The sequence below is a fragment of the Mesoplodon mirus genome (assembly GCF_964341445.2).
Source record: "Mesoplodon mirus genome assembly, chromosome: 11".
NCBI lineage: Eukaryota > Metazoa > Chordata > Mammalia > Artiodactyla > Ziphiidae > Mesoplodon > Mesoplodon mirus.
In genome coordinates, this window is record NC_138987.1 from 98,337,536 (window position 1) to 98,363,041 (window position 25,506).

The window sequence follows — 25,506 nt, forward strand, 5'->3', positions numbered from 1 at the left end:
CAATGAAAAAAGGATCCGATGGCTAGCAGAAGAAAAATACGGCCGGCCTGAGAGACCCCACCAAACGCCATTTGGCCTGTTGTCTTTGGATCCCCCCGGCTGTGCCTTGCGGCTCCCCTGCTTTCAAGTGGTCCCTAAAAGTAAGCCACAATTTATCAAACGTCATTTCAGCCCTTTATAACCTTGTAAATATTTTTCAATATCCAATCTAAATCCTCTTAATTAGGATTAATTAATCCTCTCTGTCTCCGCAGAATAACTGTCCACCTCAGCTTTATCCATGGTTGCAGACAGTTGGTGTCAAAAAAGGTCCAGAATACCTGAGTTCTGTTGCCAGTTCTGTACCTTTCTGGCTGTAGGACCTGGGACAAGTCACCTCTTCTGACACTGCTCTGACTTAATGTCCACGTCACCCCACTTTAGAAGCATTTTCTGAATTTTACATGCTCCAGCTATTTTTTATTCTCCATCCTTCCTTTTAGAAACTTCCTCCTCCTCTGGTTTCTAGTTTCCCTATTTTTCTACATCTCTCGGGCTCTACTCGACTTTGTCAACCCCTTACATGATTGTCTTTCCCAGGACTTTCTCTTGACCCTCTGCTACTCTCTACTATCTTCCCTAGGTGATCTCATCCAAACCCATAGCTTCAATTACCTGGTGTCTCCCTTCATGGACAGTTACACACTGATTAAAATGAAAACTATGAAGCCGTGTGTGATGTTTATGATGTTACGATCTTGAGTCTTGTACACATTTATCTGTACTATAATTACAACCATATACAGACTCAGTTCGTGTAGGTAAAGACTAGAAGGGCAGGTGGTGGATGAGTGGATACCTCCCGTAGTTTGCTCGTCTTCCGTCCTTTGGGAAACCTGTTGTCCCCTACTCCACGTGGTCCTGGAGAAGCATCAGTCATGGCACTGCCACCACACCACACCACACTGTGGGCTTGTGACCCAGACTGGCCAATCAGAGGATCCCAATATCTCAGACACAGTGATGAGTTCAAATCCGGTCAGTCATCTCTGAGGCTCTCCTACCAGCAGGAGGACTGCATCTTTTGACTGGCTGAGAGTGGTCATCTTAACTTCTGGGTAGAGCTTGTCTTCAGAGTGAAGTTAACCGTAAAAAGAAGCAAGACTAATGGGGGAGAGGGAGTCTGAGCTCCATGATCTTGTCTGAATTCCTAGATCTTGCTGTGTCTACACTTACCCCTCCTGATTCCCCAGTCACATAAACCAATAAATGTCCTTTGTTGTTTAAACTAGTTTGAACTCAGCTTCTGTCATTTTCAAACCAGAATCCTGACTGTCTTGGGCAAGAGGAAAAAAGTGGTTTTTTAAATTATTTAGAGTCCTCTCAGTGATGCTGCAACACTGAGTACTTAACTCTCTCCCCACCCCATCTCCCCACACACGCACCCATTGTTGTATTTCATCGAGGGCATAAGGAAGGAGCATGGGTGCAGGGACACCCTTTCCAATCCCTCATCATAGGAATCATGCCAATAGGCCATGTGAATAGAAGTTTGTTTGTTTGTTTTAAGCCTTTATGCATTAAAAAACAACAGTCTTAAGTATTGTACAATATAAGTGCCGTCTCTAATACAAATCACGGGTGGAAAGGAACAGGACACAGCCTCCTCTCGGGTCACACAATAGGTGGTAAGGTGTTTGTGTTCTTGGGGGAGCAGTTTTTGTTTTGTTGTCCTGTGGAGGTCTTGGACTCCGCTGGCCCAACAACTGCCTCGGGCTTTCCGGAAGCTTCTGCTATATGAGGCAGCTGGACTTCAGCTGTGTGCTGGACAGAGCCCCGCTGATTACCTGAATTCTGATCCTGTTTAGTGGCGCCTTCTTTGATTTTGTCTTTAGTCTCTATTTGAAGGATCACCTCTGCCAAAGAGGAGAGAGCAGGAACAAGTAAGTGTTCAAATATGAATTATATTCTAACCGTCCATTAGGCTCTAAATCATTTTGGGGAAATCTGGTTGTAATGATACAAAAACAAGTCATTTGTAAAGCACATTCTGTGTGCCAGGCACTATTCTAAGCCCTTTACACTTACTGGTTCCTTTGATCCTTCCTGCAACTAGAGAGAACAGGCATTATTCTCATTCTCATAAATGGAGAAACTGTGGCACAGAGAGGTTAAGTAAATTGCCCAAGGGCCCACAGCTCATAAGTGGTAGGGCCAGAATTTATCCTAGGCAACCTGACTCCAGTGTCCAAGGACATAACCATGATGCTATATTGCATATAAAAGTTACTTGTATAATTCCATAATCTGATAAAAATTCAAAAGGTAATTATAGGGCTTGCAGAGCAGGACACATTGAAAGGAAAGGAAAGGAGGCGAATAGGAATTGGAGATAGGAGAAACACGGAAATTCCTAATGATGAGAGGGCAAAAAAAAAAGGAGAATCCAGCCACAACTGAGTTTCCTGAAAGAGGAAAATCCCCAAATTAAGAAGTGGCAGGCCAGTAGTGATGAAGCCAGAATAATTAACCAAGGTTGAGCTCAGAGAAATTGGCATGCAATCCTCCAGAGATGTCTGACCCCCTGGATTATGGAAATAGGACTGGCTATTTGAGGTACTGTACCTTTTTTGCCCAAGTGATGTTGCCCTTGAACCTTGTCCTTCCTGGCCTCAGAAGGGAAACAGAGACTGGATTTCCTCAAGGTCTGAAGCCTGGGCTGTGCTTTGAGGTTCCACGGCTCATGAATCCAAGCATGCTTGAGGGCCTGGTCAGGGGTCATGCGAAGAGAAGGCTCCCAGCTATACACCAACAAAGCCTAGCATCGGTTAGGGTTTTACTTCCCTTTTTAATAATGAAATATTTTCAAAGACCCCAATAAAGAACCTAAATAAGATATAAAAATGGTTCATTTTTAAAGAACCCATTTAAGCTATGTTAAAACTCAAAGATACCATAGAACAGAGCTTATGACATATAGTTTTAAAGTACCTGGAGGCAACTATTGGAAATGATCTTTTTAGAAAATGTGTATGACAAGCCAAAGAATATCTCGGAGCCCAAATTCCGTTACAAGAAATATTATAGAAAATCCAAACCAGTGGGATTTACGGTTTAATAAACTAAACATCAAAATGAAGAGATGCTTAATTGTGATTCCCAAACTATGGAATTTGGACCTCCAAATATATCACAAAGAACATTATAGAACACTAGAATATTAAGATCATGAGGGGACTTGGAGGTAATCCAAACTGCTAATGCAGTAACAAAATACACTTGACAAAATACACTTGACCCACCATGGAATCATCTTGCCTTTCTTGAGTAATTATAGTAACATGGCACTAACTCACAGAACTAGCTATTCCAGTTTTTAAAAACTCCAATTCTTTAAAAGTTCTTCATTTTCATTGAGCCAAGATTCACTTCTCAGGAACTTTTAGCCCAGTAACTCTGACCCGGACTTAAATTCTACCCATTAGCATCATACAGAATGAGACAACTAATCCATCTTTTATGTCACAACCCTTCAACTATCTGAAAACACTTACATGACTACTAATTATTGATCATATGACATGGTCAGCTCCTTCCTAGATAGGAAAGCTCAGCTGTTATCTAACTGGTGTCCATCATGCTGGGAATAGCTACTAACTGCAAGGAGATGGCATTAATATTTCAGACTCATCAAGGTCTAAACAACTCAAGTTCCCAGTTCTTTGTCCAATGAACTGCTGTTAAGCTACACCTCGCCTCTCCTGAACTCCTAGAGTTAGCCTATAAAACCTAGACGCAGAACTTTACATTTATTCCTATTAAATCTGACCCAAAAATTTTAGTCTCTCAAAGACTTGCTAATTAGCCAAATATGAAGTAATAAAACAACAGGCCCTGACAGCATGACTGCCTCTTACAAGGTGTGAGCAACCAGCCCTTTGCACTAAAAAGGAGAATAATTTCATTCTTGGCTCTGAGTTTCTGGATTACCCACCTCGGTCTCAGTACTGAGTTTCTGTTACGAGTTAATGGCCATTCATTCTATCGCCTCAGCAAGAGGCTGGGGTGGAGTGGGGGTCATGATGGGGCACAGGATCCTTCTCTATCTCCATTTTTCAGATGGGTAGCATGACCCCGCAGATGGGAAAACTTCCGGCAGTCCCTGGTGGTTTATTTTCTGAGCTAGTACCTAAACTCCAGATGCACAAATGCCAGAAGAGTAGTATTTTGCTAAAACTACTTCATCCCGCTGAAGGAATGAGAGAACATAAAGGTATGGTCTTCTAAAAATACTAAACAATTATAGGACTAATACAGCTGGAAGAGACCTTAGTAATACCCCACTCTACAGAAAAGGAAACTGAAGCCCAGAGAGACAATGACTTGTCCAATATCACGTGGCTAATTTATTTGCCACTCAGTGGAGACAGACTTGCATAACCTCTTTAAAATTGGTGACAACAGCTAGTATTTTCTAAATACCTTCTAAACTAGGTACTGTTCTAAGGTGCTTTGTGGACTATTGGGTTTTTTTTTTTTATCAATACTATGACTTGGGTGAAGTACAGAGCCTACTTTCTAAGATTCAAAATATGCCTATAGATTCTAAAAAGCTGTGCACAATAAATAGTTTATAGATCACCCTTTCCCTAGTTCCCTAATAGGAGAGGATTTAGACTCTAAACCCTAGGGGAATGGGTGGGAAGGGGCCTGAAAGCAGCTTGTACTGGGCATGTATGCGAATAGTTATTGATACAACAGACTCTCTGGAGACCTTGGCTTCAGTTCATGAAGGAGAAAACATTGAGGACTTGCCTGCAGCCTTGCTTCCAGGCGGTCAGGGCAAGAAGGAAGCAAGCTCGACCCGCACGCTGTGTAATCCAGGGCAAGTCACTGAACCTCTCGAGCCTCAGGCTCCATGTCTCACAACATCAAATCGTCTGTCCCACTGACCACACAGGATGGACAGTGGAGAGAGCAGGCTGATGAGGCAACAGATAGGAAAGCATCTCGTAGACTCTAAAGATCTATGGTCCGTGTTTATTATGTCCCGTGACTGCCTCCCAGCCCCAGACTTTCACCAGCAAACATGTGGGAAAGTACAGTATTGAAGAGGAAGCCCAGAAGCAAAGACACCCTGACAAACTCACACCAAACACTTTCTCAGAAAGTCCAGGAAACTGGTGTCGTAGGTTTTCAGCACCATGGTGAGATCCTTGGAATCCGGGTATCTTTTTTTTCCCCCTGTTGTTGGTTATGTTTTAGGAAAACCTTTGGAATCTTTAGAGATATAACATTATGTGTTTAGTTCCAGGTGTGACTATGCATTGGTCACATCACAGCTGTTCACTCAACCATGCTGCTTCTGGGAGTGGTCTCTGCAGCTCTCCTGCCCCCTCACACACAGACAAACACACCCGCAGTCTTAGTTTAAAATAACCACACGTAAATTATCCAATGAATACAATTTACTTTTACAAATAACTTCCTACTACTCGGCATGTTCTGAGCCACCACCTCCTCCTGGAATCAATCAAATGATTTTAATGGTTTAACATTAACCAACGTAAAATAATAACGATAATGATAATGATGACGAGGAGGAGGAGGAGGAGAATAATAATAGTAAAGTAAATCTGAAGTGACAGAAACGGTCTGCTCTGAACAAAAAGCATGTTGTCCATTCTTGGCTTATCTATGCCCTTGATCCTTCCTCACCCCAAAACGTGAGAATTTGGGACACCCATGAGGAATAACAGGAAAGTCATTTTAGGAGAAGGATTGACTTTCAGAGCTCATGTACAAGCCACACAAGCAAGTTAACCTCATTTCTTATTTTTACAGTCGCGTCAAAATTTTGTCCATAACTGGAATGATCAAACTTGGTGGCTTAAGACACTGCTTGGAATGATTTTCTTCAGCCATTTCCACTGATTAAAGCCCTCACCAAATGTATCTTCTGTCATTGCTGAAAAGAAACCCCTGAAGACAGGTCCAAAGGTGGCCTGAGAACACAGTGCAATGCCTTGAAGGCAAGACCACTCGTTTGGACATCTCGGTCCTGGTGAGCATGTGCAGAAAGGTGACCATATATGCTCACACCTTGTAAATATACATGTAAAAGGGCGGATATGTATATACACACATGCAAAATTGACACATTTCATGAAATTCTCACAAAAACTCGGGGTTCATACAATAGACATCCTGGAAGGTACATAATGAAATGCTTCTAATTACTTTTGCAATCAATATAATTTGCAGGGCGTCCAACAGAACACCTGCTCTTACTGAATTCCTAGAAGAGCCCATGAATGTGTGTATGTGTGTATATACACACATGGGTATGTGTGTGTTTATATAGAAAAAAATGGGCTGGGGGTACTGCATAGGGCACAGGTCCTGTGAACTCCTTTCTGACTGTGGCACCAGGGCTCCCACCTTATCCTATACTGTCTTTTCATAAATGGCCAAAGAAGAATTAGATTCATGGGCTTACAAATAACATAGCTCCTACAGTCATCCTTATGTAATGGCTTTTCTTGTACAAGTTTTTCCTACCTCTCTGACCTTCCCCAATATCTCATTATTCTCCACACCTCCTCTTGTTGCCTGGAGCATCTACATATCTTGCTACCTTTGAAGAAACAACTTTCCTCTTAATTAAGGGTATTAACTAGGGGTGGCTGGGGGCTGAGGACCTCTTGGCAGCCCAAACCTGGGGAAGGGAGAGCCAAGAACTTAAGTGGATACAGTGTTTCCAAACTTGCCTCATCACAAGCTGCTGTAAAAAACATACAGACTCCTGAGTCCCACCTCAAACACACTATACCATAGGAGGATCCTGGGGATTAGCATTTTTCCCAAGAACCCAAATGATTCTTATAATCAAATAAAATTTGGGAAACACGGATGAGGATGCAGCTCCCAATAACGTCCTTTCTTACGCAGGAAGGGAAGATGTGTGATTTTGCTACCAAAACCACACTCGGAAGCCTAGTGCTGATGGTAAAAATCGGGTACTCTATGAAATGGACATGTGTATGTCTTTGGTACCCTCTTACCAAAATGCCTATATTCCCTTCCTTTTGATTCCCCCAAGTACAGTCTCTTGAGTTCAGGGTTATAGGCTTGAGATGTGACTCTTCCCACATTGTCTTTGTCTAGCAGGAGGGAACACCAATGCTCCTACTTGTCTTTCCCTAAATCCTCTGAAATCCAAAAGGCTGAATTAAAAGTGGTGGATGGGAAAAGTATATCTGGGGTCCAGAGACCAGTTCCATTGCCCCCTGCATAAGTTATACCAGCGAGTCAGACAGAGCCTCTGCTGCCATCAGACTGCTCTGGTATGGGGCTGACCAATCCGAGTGGATGACAGTCTTGGCATTGGAGGGGGATCCTGGAGGACCTTTTCTTGCCAGACCTTAAAATTTTAGTTTCTGGATCGTGGGCTCAGGGCTGTGGCTTTTTAACCAACTGGTACAGAAATAGACTGCATTTTAACCCCCAGGTGGCTGAACCAATATATACCGACTGCCCATCAACATGACTGAAACACTTTTGTCCAGGAGGGTCCCCCAGGGTGGTGTTTTTTGACTTTCCTATTGATGGGACAAGATGTGGAGAGAAATTATGTGATTTGTCTAACCATTTTGAGGCCACTGCTGGGTGAAAATAAGAGGCAGGAGGGCTGGGAACAACAGTGTGAGCCTGTGCACTAAGCTGACGACACTATCGTTCCAGATGGCAGGGAGCCCGTCTGTGGAGCCCTCGTCCCTCACATCTGGCTTCACTCCACTAGGCTGACATTAGGGCCACTATGGCTTTTTGTACACGGGAATCCCTTAGCAAAGGGATTTTAGATCTGAGACTGGCTTCATCTTCTGGTTCACTGTGGCCCAGAAGCCCTGCCCAAGTTGGACTTCATTGATCCACCGGTCCGTCCTGTACAGCACAACTTGGCTTGAAAGACAGAGGATCATAAAATCCAGAGTCTGGGAACTGGGATGGGGGGGTGCAGCATGTAGGCTGTGGATGAAGCTTAATTCCAGCAATAAGGCAGATGTCCTATACAAAATTGACAAGCCATAGCTGACAGCCCTTGCTTACACATTTTACACCAAAGTTGCAATGAATCTGGAATAGTAAGGGACTGGGGGATTAAGAGAATTTCAGCAGGAAAGAATAAGGCTCCGTTAATGATAAACTGCAGCAATGGAATTTTCCACTATTCTTGCAAAGACGCTTCTGCTCTTTGATTTCCTTCACCGTGCATAGTGCGAGCGGGCAGGCAAGCTGCTAGGGGAGGTGGGGAGAATTGTTAGGAGAGGGTAGAGTTCTAATCTTTTGGGGTTTCAAGATCTGCTGATAGGCCTTCTGAGCAGGAACCTGGTCATTCTCGGCACCTGTGCATCTTCACTGCCGAGACCTCGTTCCCAGTGACTGCCCCACCCATCTCCATCATGCACCTGGTACCACGGCTCAGCATCTTTTTACTTTTCTGAAAGAAACCTCTAAGCACAGTCTGCCTTTTGGGGTGGGGCCAGAGGAAGAGCATCATATGGGGTGTAGGGCATGGAAGGTGTCTTCCAGGGCTGGGAAACCTCATCAGCTACAACAGGAAAAAGAGAGTCAGACCTGGGACTCCCCAAAGAATGTCTGTCTCCTGGAGGCCGTCTGGATGAAGTGGGTTGGTGGCAAGCCCAGCACCTTCAACAAGGACAAAGCAGTGGATTCACTCCTCTGGAGTCACACATTCCAAGACTGTTAGAACTGGGTGGAACTTCAGCTAAACGTTGTCTTCTACAGATAAGGACCCAGGATATTAAGCGATAACCTCAAGCCAGTGGCAGAGCAGGTCCAGAGCCTGAGACTTGACTCCTAATCCAGGGCTGTTTCAGTATCCCGAGCACTGACACCACCCACATTATTCTAAACAGACATCAGCACCTACTAGATAGGCCACTCGTGAGAGCAGCCAGATCCCACTGTCCAAGCAAGTAAACCAGTGCAGCTGCGGACCACCCCTGAATTAAGGAGCGACACATCCCAGCTCAGAGCATGGGAAGGGAGGAAAGGAAAAGGAGGTGGAAATCACCAGATGGGCATCAGACCACGATATGACAAAATATCTTCTGAAAAGACAAGAGTAACACCTGCTTGGTCACCTTTCCCCACTGCAACCTATAGGGGTGCACACAGAAGAGAGAAATGACAGGCATCCCCCTCAGCTCTGGGCCCCTGTCCTTGCAGCCAGGTTCCCAGGTTGTCTCTTCATGACCCTGCCCTCCTGTTCCTCAGCCTCACTGACTGAGGTCAGGAGGAAGCTGCAGTTCTGGGGCAGGAGGAACCTCCACCCAGATCCCATGCCCTCCATTCTCCTCGGAAATTGGAGGATGATTGGCTCAGGGATGCTTCACTGAATCATCCATCATCAACCTTAGAAGCCATGGACTCTGGTCCCCTCATTTTACAGAGATCCAGACCAGGGAAGTGACTTGCCAAAGGAGGACTAGCCTCCAGGTTTACTGATTTCCAGGGCAGTGTTCATCCCACCATAGCTATCACTTATAGCTACTACTAACTAAATTATTTGAATACTTTATTATCAGTTTCAACCATAAGATGAATCTCTACATTAATTCTCAAGGATGTATGTGTCTCCCCAACCAACATTTAACTTTAAGACAATCTAGAAAATGGAGATTTGGGATGAATGGATAGATAGGTTGAGAGAGAGGAATTAGATATGTCTTTGTTCAGAGTCAAAAATATCTTTGTTGCCTGGGGAAATCCTAAAATGTGAAATTTCTGATTTTTAGGATTATTTTCTCCTATGTTGTCTAATTTGGCTTAACAAGATGTCTTTAAGTAAAAGAATAGCAGGTATAATAAATAATCATATGAGAGTCTTGGTAAAACCTTTTCATTGGGTGATATTCTTCCCAGAAAGTTAAGATGGTAACTAACAACTGAACAGTGCACAGATTTCAATGGGTGTCATGTCAGCCTGGTTTTTAGATTCTTTGGACTATATTTGAAAGACTGGTATAACAGTTTTATTTTAAATGTCACTATTCACAATATGCTGGAAGTTACATCCTTTGCAGTTACTTAAATTTATGATAAAAAGGTTAGATGTCAACTCAAAAGTGTACATAATTTCAAAACATCCAACCCTGTCCCATAAACAGATGCAGGCCATTGCCCTAGAGTGAGTCCGATGCAGCCTGGAGTCTGAGAGCGGAAGTTACCCATCCCGAGGGCATTGGCTGGAAGGCAGCCGGGTCCCCCTCACCTCCATGATGCAGGCTAGCTGCTCCCCCTCGTTCTCCCCAGGAAACAGGGGGTAGCCCATGTACAGCTTGGCCATGATGCAGCCCAGGCTCCACATATCAATGGCCATGTTGTAGGGATGGCCCAGGATCACCTCTGGGGATCGGTAGAACCAGCTTTGAATGTAGGTGTAGACTGCAGGGGAAAGAAAGAGAAACCTCACGTGGAAATCTCCTCTCCAGAGCACGCTGCTCCACATATCTGCTCAGGCGAGGGTGGACAATAATTAATTAAGAACCCCCCTTACCCCCCTGACTTCTTTTCACTCTCCAGGCTTTGCAGGGAGAAGGAAGTACAAATGGCCAGCACTTATGAGTCCCATCCCACATCTAATCTCATCACATCCTCAGAGCAACCTGATTATCATGAGGGGTTGTTAGCCTCATGTTACTGATAAAGAACTCTAAAGTAGGCATTGTTCTAGAGAAGTAAATTTGTCAGGCAAGCTTTCAAAAAAGAACACATAAGACGAGTATAAAGCTAAGTTTTCAAATTGTCTGATTAATCTGGGTTAGACACCCTCTGAAGTATTGCGATTTGGCAAGGGAAGACGTGTATGAAAGTTGAAAAAGAAGCGTGCAAAATGCATAATTTAAAAATGTATATTCCATACATTATGTGCATTGTGTTATATAAAGTATAGAAAGAAAAGTTCAACAAAATCTCAGCAGACGAGGATGTACAGAGGATATTTAGTATTGCAGGCAGCCTAGATTTTACAGATGAGGAAACTGAGGTTGGAGAAATGGGACATTACAGTTATTTGCAAATGCTGTTAACTGGTTACCTAGATGGGGGCAGGGCAAGGGATTTTGTAGTCACTTCTCTGTTGTTTGACTTGGGTACAGTAAGGATGTAATAATTTTTAGTGATTTAAAACAAAATAAAGATTTAATAAAAATGACTTTGTACCCTGTCTGTTTCCAAAATGGACTTGAGGCACTTTGCAATCAAAGTACAAATACACAGGAAAGATTTTTTTCTTTTCTGTACGTGGGCCTCTCACTGTTGTGGCCTCTCCCATTGCAGAGCACAGGCTCCAGACGCGCAGGCTCAGCTGCCATGGCTCACGGGCCCAGCCGCTCTGCAGCATGTGGGATCTTCCTGGACCGGGGCTTGAACCCACGTCCCCTGCATCGGCAGGCAGACTCTCAACCACTGCGCCACCAGGGAAGCCCAACAGGAAAGATTTTTTAAATGAATTTAATGACAAAGGAAGACAAATACAGTATGACTTCACTTACATGTGGAATCTAAAAAGTGAACAAACAAAAGGAAAGAGAAATGTCTATTTAGGTTTTCTGTCCATTTTTGGATTGGGTTGTTTGTTTTTTTTGATATTAAGCTGCATGAGCTGCTTGTATATTTTGGAGATTAATCCTTTGTCAGTTGCTTTGTTTGCAAATATTTTCTCCCATTCTGAGGGTTGTCTTTTGGTCTTGTTTATGGTTTCCTTTACTGTGCAAAAGGTTTTAAGTTTCATTAGGTCGCATTTGTTTATTTTTGTTTTTATTCCATTTCTCTAGGAGGTGGGTCAGAAAGGATCTTGCTGTGGTTTATGTCATAGAGTGTTCTGCCTATGTTTTCCTCTAAGAGTTTGATAGTGTCTGGCCTTACATTTAGGTCTCTAATCCATTTTGAGTTTATTTTTGTGTATGGTGTTAGGGAGTGTTCTAATCTCATTCTTTTACATTTAGCTGTCCAGTTTTCCCAGCACCACTTATTGAAGAGGCTGTCTTTTCTCCATTGTATATTCTTGCCTCCTTTATCAAAAATAAGGTGACCATGTGTCCATGGGTTTATCTCTGGGCTTTCTATTCTGTTCCATTGATCTATAATTCTGCTTTTGTGCCAGTACCATATTGCCTTGATTACTGTAGCTTTGTAGTATGGTCTGAAGTCCGGGAGCCTGAATCTTCCAGCTCTGTTTTTCTTTCTCAAGATTGCTTTGGCTATGTGGGGTCCTTTGTGTTTCCATACAAATTGTGACATTGTTTGTTCTAGTTTTGTGAAAAATGCCATTGATGGTTTGATAGAGATTGCATTGAATCTGTAGGTTGCTTTGGGTACTTTAGTCATTTTCACAATGTTGATTCTTCCAATCCAAGAAATGGTATCTCTCCATTTGTTTGTATCATCTTTTATTTCTTTCATCAGTGTCTTATAGTTTTCTGCATACAGGCCTTTTGTCTCCTTAGTTAGGTTTATTCCTAGGTATTTTATTCTTTTTGTTGCAGTGGTAAATGGGAGTGTTTCCTTAATTTCTTTTTCAGATTTTTCATCATTAGTGTATAGGAATGCAAGAGATTTCTGTGCATTAATTTTGCATCCTGCTATTTTACCAAGTTTATTGTTTAGCTCCAGTAGTTTTCTGGTAGTATCTTTAGGATTCTCTATGTATAGTATCATGTCATCTGCAAACAGTGACAGTTTTACTTCTTCTTTTCCGATTTGGATTTCCTTTATTTCTTTTTCATCTCTGATCGGCTGTGGCTAACTTCCAAAAGTATGTTGAATAATAGTGGTGAGAGTGGGCAGCCTTGTCTTGTTCCTGATCTTAGTGGAAATGGTTTCAGTTTTTCACCATTGAGAACGATGTTGGCTGTGGCTTTGTCATATATGGCCTTTATTATAGAGGTAAGGTCCCTCTATGCCTTTCTGGAGAGTTTATCATAAATGGGTGTTGAATTTTGTTGAAAGCTTTTTCTGCATCTATTGAGATGATCCTATGGTTTTCATCCTTCAATTCGTTAACATGGTAACAGCAGGAAAACTAAACAGGTGAATGACAACAGCATCACCTGGAGGAATATACAGTCTGGTCCCTGCAGGACACAGACATTCAAATACAATGTTTTAAGGAGCCAAGTTGATTCTGAGTCTTCAAGGACAAGTAGGAATTAGCAATGGAAAGAAGGCAAATAAGAACCATCTGAAGACCTGGAGCCACGGGTACTAGCACCCAGTGTGGTGTGGCAGGGGGTCAAAGGTGAACGTGGGCAGCATGGGACAAGGTTGAAGCAGGGGACAGGGGCCAGCCTGATTCGAAATAGTTTGTGAACTAAACAGGCTAAGGGGTATGTGTGTGGATTTTAAGCAGAGGGGTGTTTGGGCTCAGATTTTATTTTAGGAAACTCCCTCTGGCTAGAGTGGCTTGATGGGTAGGCCCGAGTAGGTTACCAGTCAAGGCAAGGATGCCCGTTAGTAGTCAGAGTAAAGGCAGCAAGTGGAAGGAGAGAGCGTTTTTGAGAAACGCAGGAAATGGACTAGAGCTTGCTGAACGGATGTGAAGGGTGCAGGTACCTGAGGCACCTCTGCTGACTGAGGGTGATGCTATTTACTAACAGAAAATATAGGAGGGAAAACGCCTGGGGAGGGGGAGACGTTATTGATTCAGTGATGACTTACGTCAAATGATCAAGTGGTCTGTGACAAGAGCAAGGTCTGGGCTAAAGATCCTGACTTGGCAGTCACTGTCACACTGGTGACCATTGGAACTTGAAGTTGCCCAAGCTTTGAAAGAAAAAAGGACCAGGGGGGAAAAGAATGGAATCTCACAGAATATGGTATGGTAGTGAGAGCCGTGCGTGTAGGTGACACAAAAGATTAGCAAGCCAGAAACAATGAAGAGTAGGAAGGGAGGCGGGGAGAAAAGTACAAAAGAATGGTGTCATACGGGCCCAGAAATAAAATGTACTAAGCAGGGTATAATGAATAGGGTCTATAAGATAAGGTGAGAAAGTGTACCCTGGGTTTGGCAACAGAAAGGTCATGAGTGCTTTCTGCAAGGCCAGTTTTGACACACTTTAAGGTAACTTTCAGTGGAAACTACTAATATCAATAGCATAGAGAAAACAGGTTCATCAAGCTGGTCCAGATGATTAATTAATATCAGTACTAACACAGGGTAGGCTCTTAATAAGTGTTTATTGTTAAACTGCAGCATACAGAGTACCTCAATACCGTGCCCCTGGGAAACATGTTTCCAAGAGGGGGTGGGGTGGGGTAGGTAAGGGGGTGTAAGACAGTAGAAAATATACACTTGATAAGAAAAAATATATATAATAGCAGTAGGATCATAATTCCTACATAAAATCATCACTTTAATCATAATTCTAAATACTTATCTTCACATTACCATAGATATTTCATTAACCAAGAAGAACTGAGCTAAGTATTATATATTTTTTAATGGTTAATATGATTCAAAGTATTTTTATTAAAAATTGAAATTCAGTTTGGTTGAAGTTCTCACCATAAATATAAAATACCTATCACTATTTTTCTCACAGTGAATTAGGACCTAAGCTTCCTAAGGGGCTGTACTATCTAATACAATAGGGGTGACAAGTACTTGACAGCCACCCTCTAAAGCACGGGCTTAATGTAAAAGTGACGACTTTAAGAAACAGCTCTTCCCCTTTATATTTACAACAAAAAGGCTAACATTTTTTTGCAAAGCACTCATTTTATCATAAAATGTAGACAGTTAAGAGACAGGTGGATGCATTAGTATCAAGGAAAAGTGCATATCACAACTTTTTCACTTTTATTAAAGGTTTTGACAATGAGGGCTTCATAAAGTGTCACGAAATTCTATTTGCTATCTAACCATCTACTTCCAAGTAGGAGACATATGCTATAGTATAGCAACTGTTTTAATATGGAAAATTATTCTGAATTCTCAATATAAAAACATTTGGCTAAAATATGAAACATCGTTGCAACAAAACTGACAGTGCAGGTTAAGTAACTTATACGATTTCAGAAATGTCTCCTGGGAGAAATGGGAACCTTCCTTTTGCCAGATAAACTCTACACAGTTAAATGTCAGGTGCCATAAACTAGACAAAGCCAGAAAGAAGCATCGGGCACGTTACCAGGAAAGAACAACGTGTAACGGGGACATCCTCCATGTCAAATCGACAGCCACGTAATGACAATGACTTATTATATACATATAAGGGAAAGACAATATGCTCTTCAGAAGGGAATGACATTCCAAGATAATTCTTATAAACAAACCTCTTACTGAAGTCTCAGAGAGCTTTTCAGAGAACGATCACAAAACAGGTAGAGATCATTTATACAACTTCAAAGGATTCATTTATGTTACAATACCCTCCTCAAATATAAACACAAATATAAACATGCTTATAAAAGTGAGATCTTCTTGATCAAACATTTTCTTGCCACTACACTCAGCTACTAGCAGCATTTGGATGCAAAGGTTTAACTCGTGCTAATCGGGACAAGCCAAGGCGGAGACTCTGAGTTGGAGACTTCACAGACACTCTTGCCAGTGGGCTACGGCTGCTGCTTCCAGACACCGCTGCAAGAAGACAGATCACCTGATGCTGAGAACGTCAGAAATCTCGTACCAAAGGTCAGTTTATAAAACAGAAGAGGCCAAAAAAAGTAGTTAAGCATTTTTTCTGCTATGCAGGTTCTATCAAGTTACATATTAGATCAAAAGAATGGGAAGTACTAAAGAGCAGAAAATATATAGCATTGCCTATTTTCAAACATCCTCAGAGGCCAAGGTAATGACACCGAAACTTTAAATGTGAGAGCTAAATAGGAAAGTTAGGAGCAAAGAACACTGATTGTAAAGACATAAAAAAATGAATGGAATTATAATTTCTAAAGTAGTAGCAAAATCTAACGCATTTTTACAAAATTCTACAACTTTTACAAGTACTCCTTACAGAATCTATTTTTTCAAATATCACATAAGTTTAAATATGACAAATACCATTTTTCTTTATTTATACTAGTTTCATTTATGCTACCACTCTAATAGAGCAATCATTTCCAACGAGTATTAAATTTCAGAATTTATCCACATGTATGTTCGTAGCTGATCATGATTTTAGCCGTAATAAGTACAAGTGTGTGTACTTTTTTCATACAAAGGTTTTATGAACATTTCCATGTTTCCAGCCATCTGACTTATCATACTTAGTTGCACATACGTGCCACATATTGATCAAATTCCTACAACAAACTTCTGGGTTGTTTCTAATTTTTCACCACTTTTCTATAAATGGCTATAAAGAAATCACTTACTACTGACCACTTACTACTTTTCCTTCTTTTGAATTCTTTTTAAGGATAAATTCCCAAGATTAGTTCCTAAGTCAAAAGATCGATTTATTTTTATGGCTCCTGTCAAGTTGTCCTGTAAAGGGATTATAAATTTATAATAAATAATTATACCTGCTACCCCACAACCCAGAGTGCACTGGTTGATACAGCTTTATTATCTTCTAGTTTGAGAGGTATAAAACAGTATTTTATTATTTTAATTTACATTTCCTTGATTACCAGTGAGGCTGCAATTCTTTTCATATTGGTTTCTAGTTGTACTTCTTGGGGGCAGTGGTATGTTATGTCCTTGGCTCATTTTCCCATTGGAATCTTGCTGGTCTTCTCACATTCGTATAAGACAGGAGGCTAGCTGGCAACCTGAGGGTCAAAGCCTGCTCTCAGATATACTGTTTGGTCCACATGGTGTTTTAAAAAGTCCACTTTTAAGAACTAGGAGATTTCACACTAAAATCTGTACTTCTGGCTCCTCTTGAAAAACTCAGACGTGGAAACACGAGGCCCATAATCCTGCATGTTGACAACCAGGTGGAGCAGAGGAAGGGCGGCTTCCTTCCAGAGGGCACGCGCTCTCGAGGGCAGCAACGCCCGCTCACTCACGCTTCCTCCCCAGGCCCGATTCCCTCACCTCTGTCACCTGCCCGGCCCTTCCCCACAATGAATTTATAAGCACTTTGTGTTTTATGACGTGACTCTTGACCCATTAATCCGTTATTTCTTTTTTATCTTTTTGCTGATGCTACCTTCAAATTTCTACAGTCATTATATCAATACTTTTAAAATTCTTTTGTTGTGGAATCACTAATTATTCTCAGAAGAAATACACTAAGGATTATCCTTGAACTGACAAAGCTTCATTATTTCAATAACTAATCTTCCGGGACTTTCCTGGTGGCTTAGTGGTTAAGAATCCGCCTGCCAATGCAGGAGACACGGTTTCGAGCCCTGGTCCGGGAAGATTCCACATGCCGCGAAGCAACCAAGCCCGTGCGCCACAACTGATCCTGAGCTTTAGAGCCCGCGAGCCACAACTACTGAGCCCGCATGCTGCAACTACTGAAGCCTGCGCACCTAGAGCCCACACTCTGCAACAAGAGAAGCCACCACAATGAGAAGCCTGCGCACCGCAACGAAGAGTAGCCCCTGTTCGCCGCAACGAGAGAAAGCCCGCGTGCAGCAACGAAGACCCAACACAGCCCCAAAAAATTTTTTTAATAAAATAAAAATAAATTTTAAAAAATAATATGAGGAAGTGCTCATATGTAACATTTACAACTAAGAAAAAACAAATCTACTAGTGGTAATTTTCCAAGCCCCTGCCCTTGAGCAGTAAATAAATATACCGTACCTGGTGGGACCCACTTAGGTCTCTTGCTTTCAGCTGGAGGACTTCGTATTTGTAACGGCTTCCTAGTGGCCTCTGAAGAAGGAGAAACCTTTTTTGGTGAGGGCCAGGATTCTGACTTGACAGCAGCAGGAGCAGAATCTACTGAAGTCACTTATTTGAAAAATATACGTAAAAAAGGGGTCACAGAGGAAGATAAAGTCTAGCATGTATGTGCGAAAATTATCAAGTTACATAAGCTTATAAGAATTAAAGAAGCAGAATCATAAATTTGAAAAACTCATTAATCAACATTTATTGAGAGTCTAAGAATAGCCATCTTTTATGAGCATTACATGCTAGGAAGTATGGTAAGCATATCATATACATTACCTCTAACCCTTACAGCAACTCCAATACAGAAGTGACTATCCCTACTGTCAGTTAAGGAAACAGAGAGGTTAAACAATCTGCCTGTAGTTTGAGAGCTAGTAAGTGTCTGAGTCCAGAGTCCACACTTGTAATCATCACACAATAGTGTCTTATCGGAATACGTCAGTGAGACATTTTATTAGGTTCTAGGAATTTATGGTCCAATCACTAGACTCTAGTAGAAAGGGCAGAAAAGTACAGAGATGCATACAGTGCAACGTGGTGAGAGAGATGACAGACTCTAGAGGTGGTCACGGGGCAGGGAACCTACATCTAGAAGCATCTTGCCAAGGGCAGTGTAAAAGCAGACCACCTAGACGGCTCTATGGTAACCCAGGTGAGAGGGGATCAGGGCCTGAACTAAGGGGGAGAAAAGAGGGAAGACAGCAGAGTGGATGGCTTTTAGTAATTAGTAGGGGGAGGCATGCTGGAGATGAGGGAATAATCATGACTGGCAAGTTCCTGTCAGGAACACACCATCTGATGGCACCATTTACCCAGAGAATGAAACAGAATGGGAGTGGGTTTGGGTTTTTTGTTTGTTTGTTTTTGATGGAGGGAGGAGAAGCAGAACACAAATTCACTTTCAGATAATGCTTGCTTCGAGATACCTAAGTGGCATCTAAAGTGCATGTGCATATGAACATTTTCACTATACTCTTCTTAACGTTAACATCTACATTCTCTAGGTCAGCCCCACGCCACAGACTTTTCTGCCATGATGGGAACGTTCTGTATTTCGTGCTGTCCAATACGGTAGCCACAAGCCACATACAGTTAGTGAGCACTTGAAATGTGGTTAGCAAAACCAAGGAACTGACTTTTAAATTGTATCTAATTTTAATTAATTTAAATATGATAGAGCTACTTTGGCTAGTGGCTACCATATTGGACACCACAGCTCTTGCAATTTTCTCTATTCAGGGAAAAATGATAACACCTGCCAGGTCAGAGACGCTTAGAGGTTATCAGTACATTATTAGTGGGACTAGAAATATAATCCATCTTTCCAAATTCTTAATCGCATTATTTAGCTGTTAAACTTTACTTCTAATATTACATAGGAAATTTTCTCGGGAAGCAACTTGCTCCAGGGTATATGGAAGACTTTAAGCGGCAAACTCCAACCTGGAAACTGAAATTTTATTTTTAGTTTTTAGAATGTTTTGGTGAGAAAGCATAAACAAACATCTGAAGAAAATATGAAATATATTCATGTTAGGTTTTTTTCCTATTGTCAATGACTTTTTCCTATCAGTTTGTGGTAGGCAGTCCCTTAAAGAGAGACCTGTCTCCTAATTCCCAGAATGTGTGCACATGTTACCTTACACAGCAAAGGGACTTAGCAGCTGTGACTAAATTAAGGATCTGGAGATGGGGAGATTATCCTGAATTATCCGATGGCCCCAGTGTACTCACAAGGGTGCTTATAAGTCAAAGTGAGAAGTAGGAGAACGAGAGAGTTATGTGATGGCTCTGAAGGGAGAAGTGGACCACCCGTCAGACAGCAGGCGGCCTCTAGAAGCTAGAAAAGGCAGGAAAGGGGGTTCTTCTCCCCTTGAACTTCCACAGAGGAACAGAGCTCTGCCAGCAGCTTAATTTTAGCCAAGTGAGGAAAATTTTGAACCTATGACCTGCAGAACGGTAAAGTAAAAAATTTGTGTTGATTTAAGCCACTAAATTTGTGATAAATTTTTACAGCAGCAATTGGAAACTAATACACAGCTTTATCCCTAAAAACCCCTACATTTAAAATCTAATTTCTGGAAACCAGATGAATTTGCCAACTGCAAAAAAAAAAAACACCAATTAAAACCTGGCTAATTGAGAATACAGTGGTGGGAGGAATATGACTCAATCAGTACTTAGTTCTCATTTCTTAGTAAGTACTCAGCACCAGTACTCAGCACCATGCTATTTAAGGTGAGAGCAACGCCCACCCTTAATGAATGGGGTCTGAATAATGGAAAGTTTAGTTTCAAACAGTACATATATTAAACAACCAAGACATAAAAATACCTATCAATAAGTAAAACAAAGCAGGTTAAAGGAAGCTATATTTTACAATAATCTATTGTATATTATGAACTCAAAAATATCGTAACTTCTTTTACACAAGAAATAAATATTCCACATTCAAGTCGTCACAAATTCCAAAAGTTTTATTGTGAAACTGGTTTCTCCTAACTGAATTCATTCTGAAGAAACCACAGGGCCCTAAACACATGACAAAAGCGTTCTCAACTCAAAGACTGAGTCACGTGCAACAGCAGAAAATGAGAATCATGCCAACTTCCCCGTTTAATCGTGTGGAGAAAATGTGGTCTAATGGACAGATTTACGCTCTGAATAGACAAGCCTGGGTGCAAATTCTAGCCCCTCGCTTATGAGCTATAAGAATTCCAACAAACGGTTTAACATCTCGGAGCCTCAGTTTTGTTGCTGTGAAACGCAGGTGACAGGAGCCACTCAGAGGGAGGCCCAGCATGAAGGGGGACAAACAGTCCGTGCTGGGGGGGGGTCAGTGCCCCTATCTGCCCTTCTGCCTTCCCCACCCCAGCCTGCTCTCTTCCACGGACCTTAACAAGAAACGAACGCTGGCAAAAGGTTAAGGAGACTAAAGGCAAAGGTGAGAGAAGCACGGTAAGCAAGCAAGCAAGCATATCCAGTACGAAGTGACGTATGGGGGACTGCTCTTACCCACATCATCCCGTTTGGATTTGGCTTTCTTCTCTTTCTTTTCAACTGGAGATTTCCCTTTCACTTCTTTCTTTTTAATTTCTTTAACTTTACTTTTTCTCACAGTGAAACTTTCATCATCTTCACTCTCACTAAAATCAGAATCGTCCTCAGAATCCTCACCTGAAACAGAAGATCACATACCTCATCTCTAAAAGGTTCTAAAAAGTGAGGCTTCTGGGACTTCCCTGGCGGTCCAGTGGTTAGGACTCCACGCTTCCACTGCAGGGAGTTCAATCCTAAGATCTAAGATCCCAAACGGCGCTCAGCGTGGCAAAAAAAAAAAAAAAAAAAAAAAAAAAATGGTGAGGCTTCTAGTGCCTCAACTTCATTTTCTGCACCAGATTTTCCAGGGGCAAAACAATGCATGGTGCCTGGGTCTGGATCCTGGCCCCGCCACTGACACGTCGTGTGACCTGAGATAGGTCCCTAACTTCAACGTGCCTCAGTTTCCTATGTATAAAATAGGGAGAACCCTAAAACCTGCATCACAGGGTTGTTGTGCAGATTAAGTGAGTTAATATAGGGAAAGAATAACATCTGGCATATAGCGAACAGAAGAGCATTGCTTGCTATTGCTATTATCATTAATTTCCCATCAGTAATCTTTACTTCTGATTTTACCAGTTTAACTCAGCAACTTTTGAGAAGAACGGCTGGGTATAACATTAGCTGCTCTTCCAAAACGATAACCTTGATGGTAATAATAACCGTATGCCTTTCCTTAATCACACCAACTTCAACATGCCGGAACAGAAACCCACTGGGAATGGAGAAGAGACTGACCGTACCATAACCATCTTAACTGACAATCCTGTGTATGATTTCACCTGGGACACACCTCTGATTTCCCACAAACTCCTTTCTATTCTGCATGGGATGATACAAGCCAGTGATGGAATGTGTTAAGTAGCTACAGCTTCTGGAAAAAAGCATAGAGAATACTCGAGAGTGAAGCAATGATTCTTCTATTTTTCGGGGGAAGAGAGGATCAGAAAATCATGTCCTGTAAATACTAAACTCTGAAAATTAAGTGTAAATAAGGATTAGCCCTATATTCATAAAAAACCTTTTTACACTTTTTTATACATTATTACAAATGCAGTACATGCTTACTGTAGAAGATGCCGACCATACCAAAAAAGTATTAAGGAAGAAGAAAGCCCACTCCCTCATCTCCTCACTCAGAGATAAACACTGTCATACCCACCATATATAATATCTACCTATCTATATGGAATAATATATTTTATGTAAAAAAAATATATATATATGAAAATTTTCAAACATACACAACAGTAGATAATAATAAACTACCACCCAGATTCAACAATCATCAACATTTTGCAACATTTGTTTCATCTACCTATCTTCTCTTCCCTTTCCTTCGCAGAGTATATAAAAATAAACCCAAGACACTGCATTATTACATTTCCACATGCTTCAGAATGCATCTCTAAAAAACACGGACTTATAAAAAACGTCATTATCATATCTAACGGTATCAACAATAGTTTCTTGGAATCATCTTCTATCCAGCCCATATTAGTCACTTTTAATATAGAGCAATATCCCATCCCTTTTCCTCCCATGCCTTTGACATGTTGAAGCAACCAGGTCAGTTGTCCTATGGAATGTCCTACATTCTGGATTGGTCTGTTTTCTTCCTCATGGTATCATTTAACTTACTCTTGCATTTCCTGTGAGCTGGAATTTTCTCAAGGCTCAATTAGAATCAAGCTCACATTATTATTATTATTACTTTTTTGGGCAAGAATACACATCATAGGTGATGCTCTGTTCTCCATATTATGTCAGTCATATCAGAAAGCACAGAATGTATGGCTGCCCCACTCCTGGCTGGTTCAGCTGACGCCAGCCTGAATTCTCCATTGTAAATATCCTCGTCAGCCTTCTATTGATGATCTTTGCCTAAATCAACAATGTCATTACAATCTTCAAATTGTGACGTCCTTATTCTATCACTCTTCCCACACAAATAAAATTTTAAAAACAGATAATCAACCCATGTATTCACATAATAGTTACCATGTGATACAGAATTCACCATATAAGGTCAGCAGATCACATGAAGGCCGCTATAAATAGTACCTTGCAAAATCAAATAATTATTTCTGGATTCCCAAGAGGATCTAGGTTCAGGGAGGGCAAGCAGTGGAGAAGTTTCTCCAAAATTTCAGACTATAGAATCTAGGAGGATACAGCTTCCTATAACCCCAACAGTTATGGTATCTCACGTGTTCTTTTCTTGGCTTGAGAGGAGGAGCAGGCTATAATATAAACTGTAGGAGCAGGCTATAATGCTATTTAAATAAACTGGAGGTGGGGAAATGGAGTTCCCAGAATCCCAAGTCACTAGCATCTCATACTGGGAAATCTGGAAGGCCCAGACACTCAGGTTATAGATTTGGGGTATCTTTAGATGTCCTTAAGAAAAGCCTTGATTCTCTCCATTTTCACTTTTCTTTTCCCACTGAAGGTCACAGAAGTTCCTTTCTCTTCTCATCTAGGGTGAGCCAGTGCAGGAGGAAAACTCTGAAATGTCACTTAAAGAAGGGACTCTGTCCCAGATAACTCAGGTTGTCTGAAATGAATCCAGCAGCGCATTCAAGTATAATAAACAACCAGCTCTGGGCGGATGGGAGAGTGAGTCATTCTTGGCTCAGGGCAGATGGAAATAAACTGGTAGTACTGCTCCTTGAAGGACACTGAGTGTATCAGGGAACATGTCTGTCCTTCCATTTAAGGTAAAGCAGGCTTGAGACCCTTCACGATCTGGCACCAGGCAGCCTCTCCAACCTCCATCACATTCTGCCTTCCCTGCAAACCTCACTGAACTCTGTGTGTGTGTGTGTGTGTGTGTGTTTCTACGTCTTTTTCTTTTGTTTCTTCCAGTTTTATTGAGATATAACTGACATGCAGCACTGTGTAAGTTTAAGGTGTATAACATAATGATGTGACTTACGTTCATCATGAAGTGACCATCACAAGAAGTTTGGTGAACCTCCATCATCTCGCAGACACAAGATTAAAGAAATCGAAAAAAATGTTTTTCTTGTGATGAGAACTCTTAGGATTTACTCTCTTAACTTTCATATGAAACACAGAGCTGTGCTCATCATCTTCATCCTGTTGTACGTTATATCCCTAGTGCTTATTTATCTTATAGCTGCACGTGTGTACTTACTGACTGCCTCCATCCCATTCCCCCTCCCCCAACACCTGCCTCTGGTAACCACAACCCTGATCTCTTTTTCCATGAGTTTGTCTGTGAAGTATAATTGACCTACAACACTGTGTTAGCTCCTGGTACACAACACAGTGATTCGCTATTTCTATACATTTCACAATGATCATCGCAATAAGCTAGTTACCATCTGTCACTACACAAAGATATTACATAATTATTGAGTATATTCCCCACACTGTACCTTCCATGACTCATCTAATTTGCAACTGGAAGTCTGTCCCTCTTAATCTCCCTCAACTATTTCTTTCCTCTCCCCACCCTCCTCCCCTCAGGCAACCACCTGTTTGTTCTCTGTATCTGTAACTGTTTCTGTTTTGTTGTTTGATCATTTGTTTTGTTTTTTAGATTCCACATATAAGTGAAATCATACAGTTTTTGTCTTTCTCTGTCTGACTTATTTCACTTAGCACAGTGCCCTCTAGGTCCACCCATGTTGCTGCAAATGGCATGTTTTCTATGGCTGAGTAATAGTCACTGTGTGTGTGTGTGTGTGTGTGGACACACACATATACAACATCCTCTTTATCCCTTCATCTACTGACGGGCACTCAGGTTGCTTTCACATCTTGGCTACTGTGAATAATGCTGCAGTGCACATGCGGGTGCAGATATCTTTTCTAATTAGTGCTTTTGTTTTCTTTGGATAAATACTCAGGAGTGGAACTGCTGGATCCTGAGGTGGTCCTAGTTTTAGCTCTTTGAGGAAGCTCCAGCACCACTGAGCTCTTGTATGTGCACTTGCCTGTTCTGCTGTTTATGCCCTTTTATCAGTCAGAAGTGCTATTTCACCCCTAAATGCTACTCATTTTTCAAGGCACGGCTTAAAGGTCACCTCCAGATAAAGCTTTTCCCCCAAATGCCATAGCTGAATTGAACTGTCCTGTGTATTCCTCAAGTTTGCAGACACCAAACGTTTAGCAGTGCTTTGCATACATTCATGGTCTCCAAGAACTTTCTACTGACTCTCCATAGGGTTAATTTTGAGTTAGGACATAACCTACCAGTTGCAAAGTCTGGTTCGGAGTCATCGGCACCGTCGCCGTCACTGTTTTCCAAAAGAATCTTCCTCTGCTGGACCACGGCTTGGGAAGCCGCTTTTCTTCTCCGCTGAGAACCCTGGGAATCATCCTCCTCCGTGATCTTATCCAGATCTTCAGGATAAAAAAAAATCAACGAAACTTTTTGTGCCAGGTAACATTTAAAGAACTGTGGAGTAGACTTCTATTACACCTGCTCTTTTTATTTGCCCAGCTTTGTCCTTCCTGTGTTTCTAGTAACAGACCACACAGCCCAATCTGGGTCAATCATAATACATCAG

At 41.7% G+C, this 25,506-nt stretch overlaps 1 protein-coding gene across 1 annotated transcript in view; it reads right to left on the minus strand.

Moving 5' to 3' along the window:
- Nucleotides 1–1,653: 1,653 nt before the first annotated feature.
- LOC309812277 (RAD51-associated protein 1-like) overlaps nt 1,654–25,506 on the minus strand; it is a gene marked incomplete at its 3' end in the record, with an annotated part of 39,586 nt that continues 15,733 nt past the window's right edge. Inside the window, 10 exon segments of the mRNA XM_082635950.1 lie at nt 1,654–1,895; nt 2,605–2,780; nt 5,130–5,221; nt 5,223–5,242; nt 5,245–5,259; nt 8,628–8,688; nt 10,277–10,449; nt 17,771–17,920; nt 20,879–21,040; nt 25,190–25,339. Coding sequence (XP_082492076.1) covers nt 1,654–1,895; nt 2,605–2,780; nt 5,130–5,221; nt 5,223–5,242; nt 5,245–5,259; nt 8,628–8,688; nt 10,277–10,449; nt 17,771–17,920; nt 20,879–21,040; nt 25,190–25,339 — 1,241 coding nt within the window.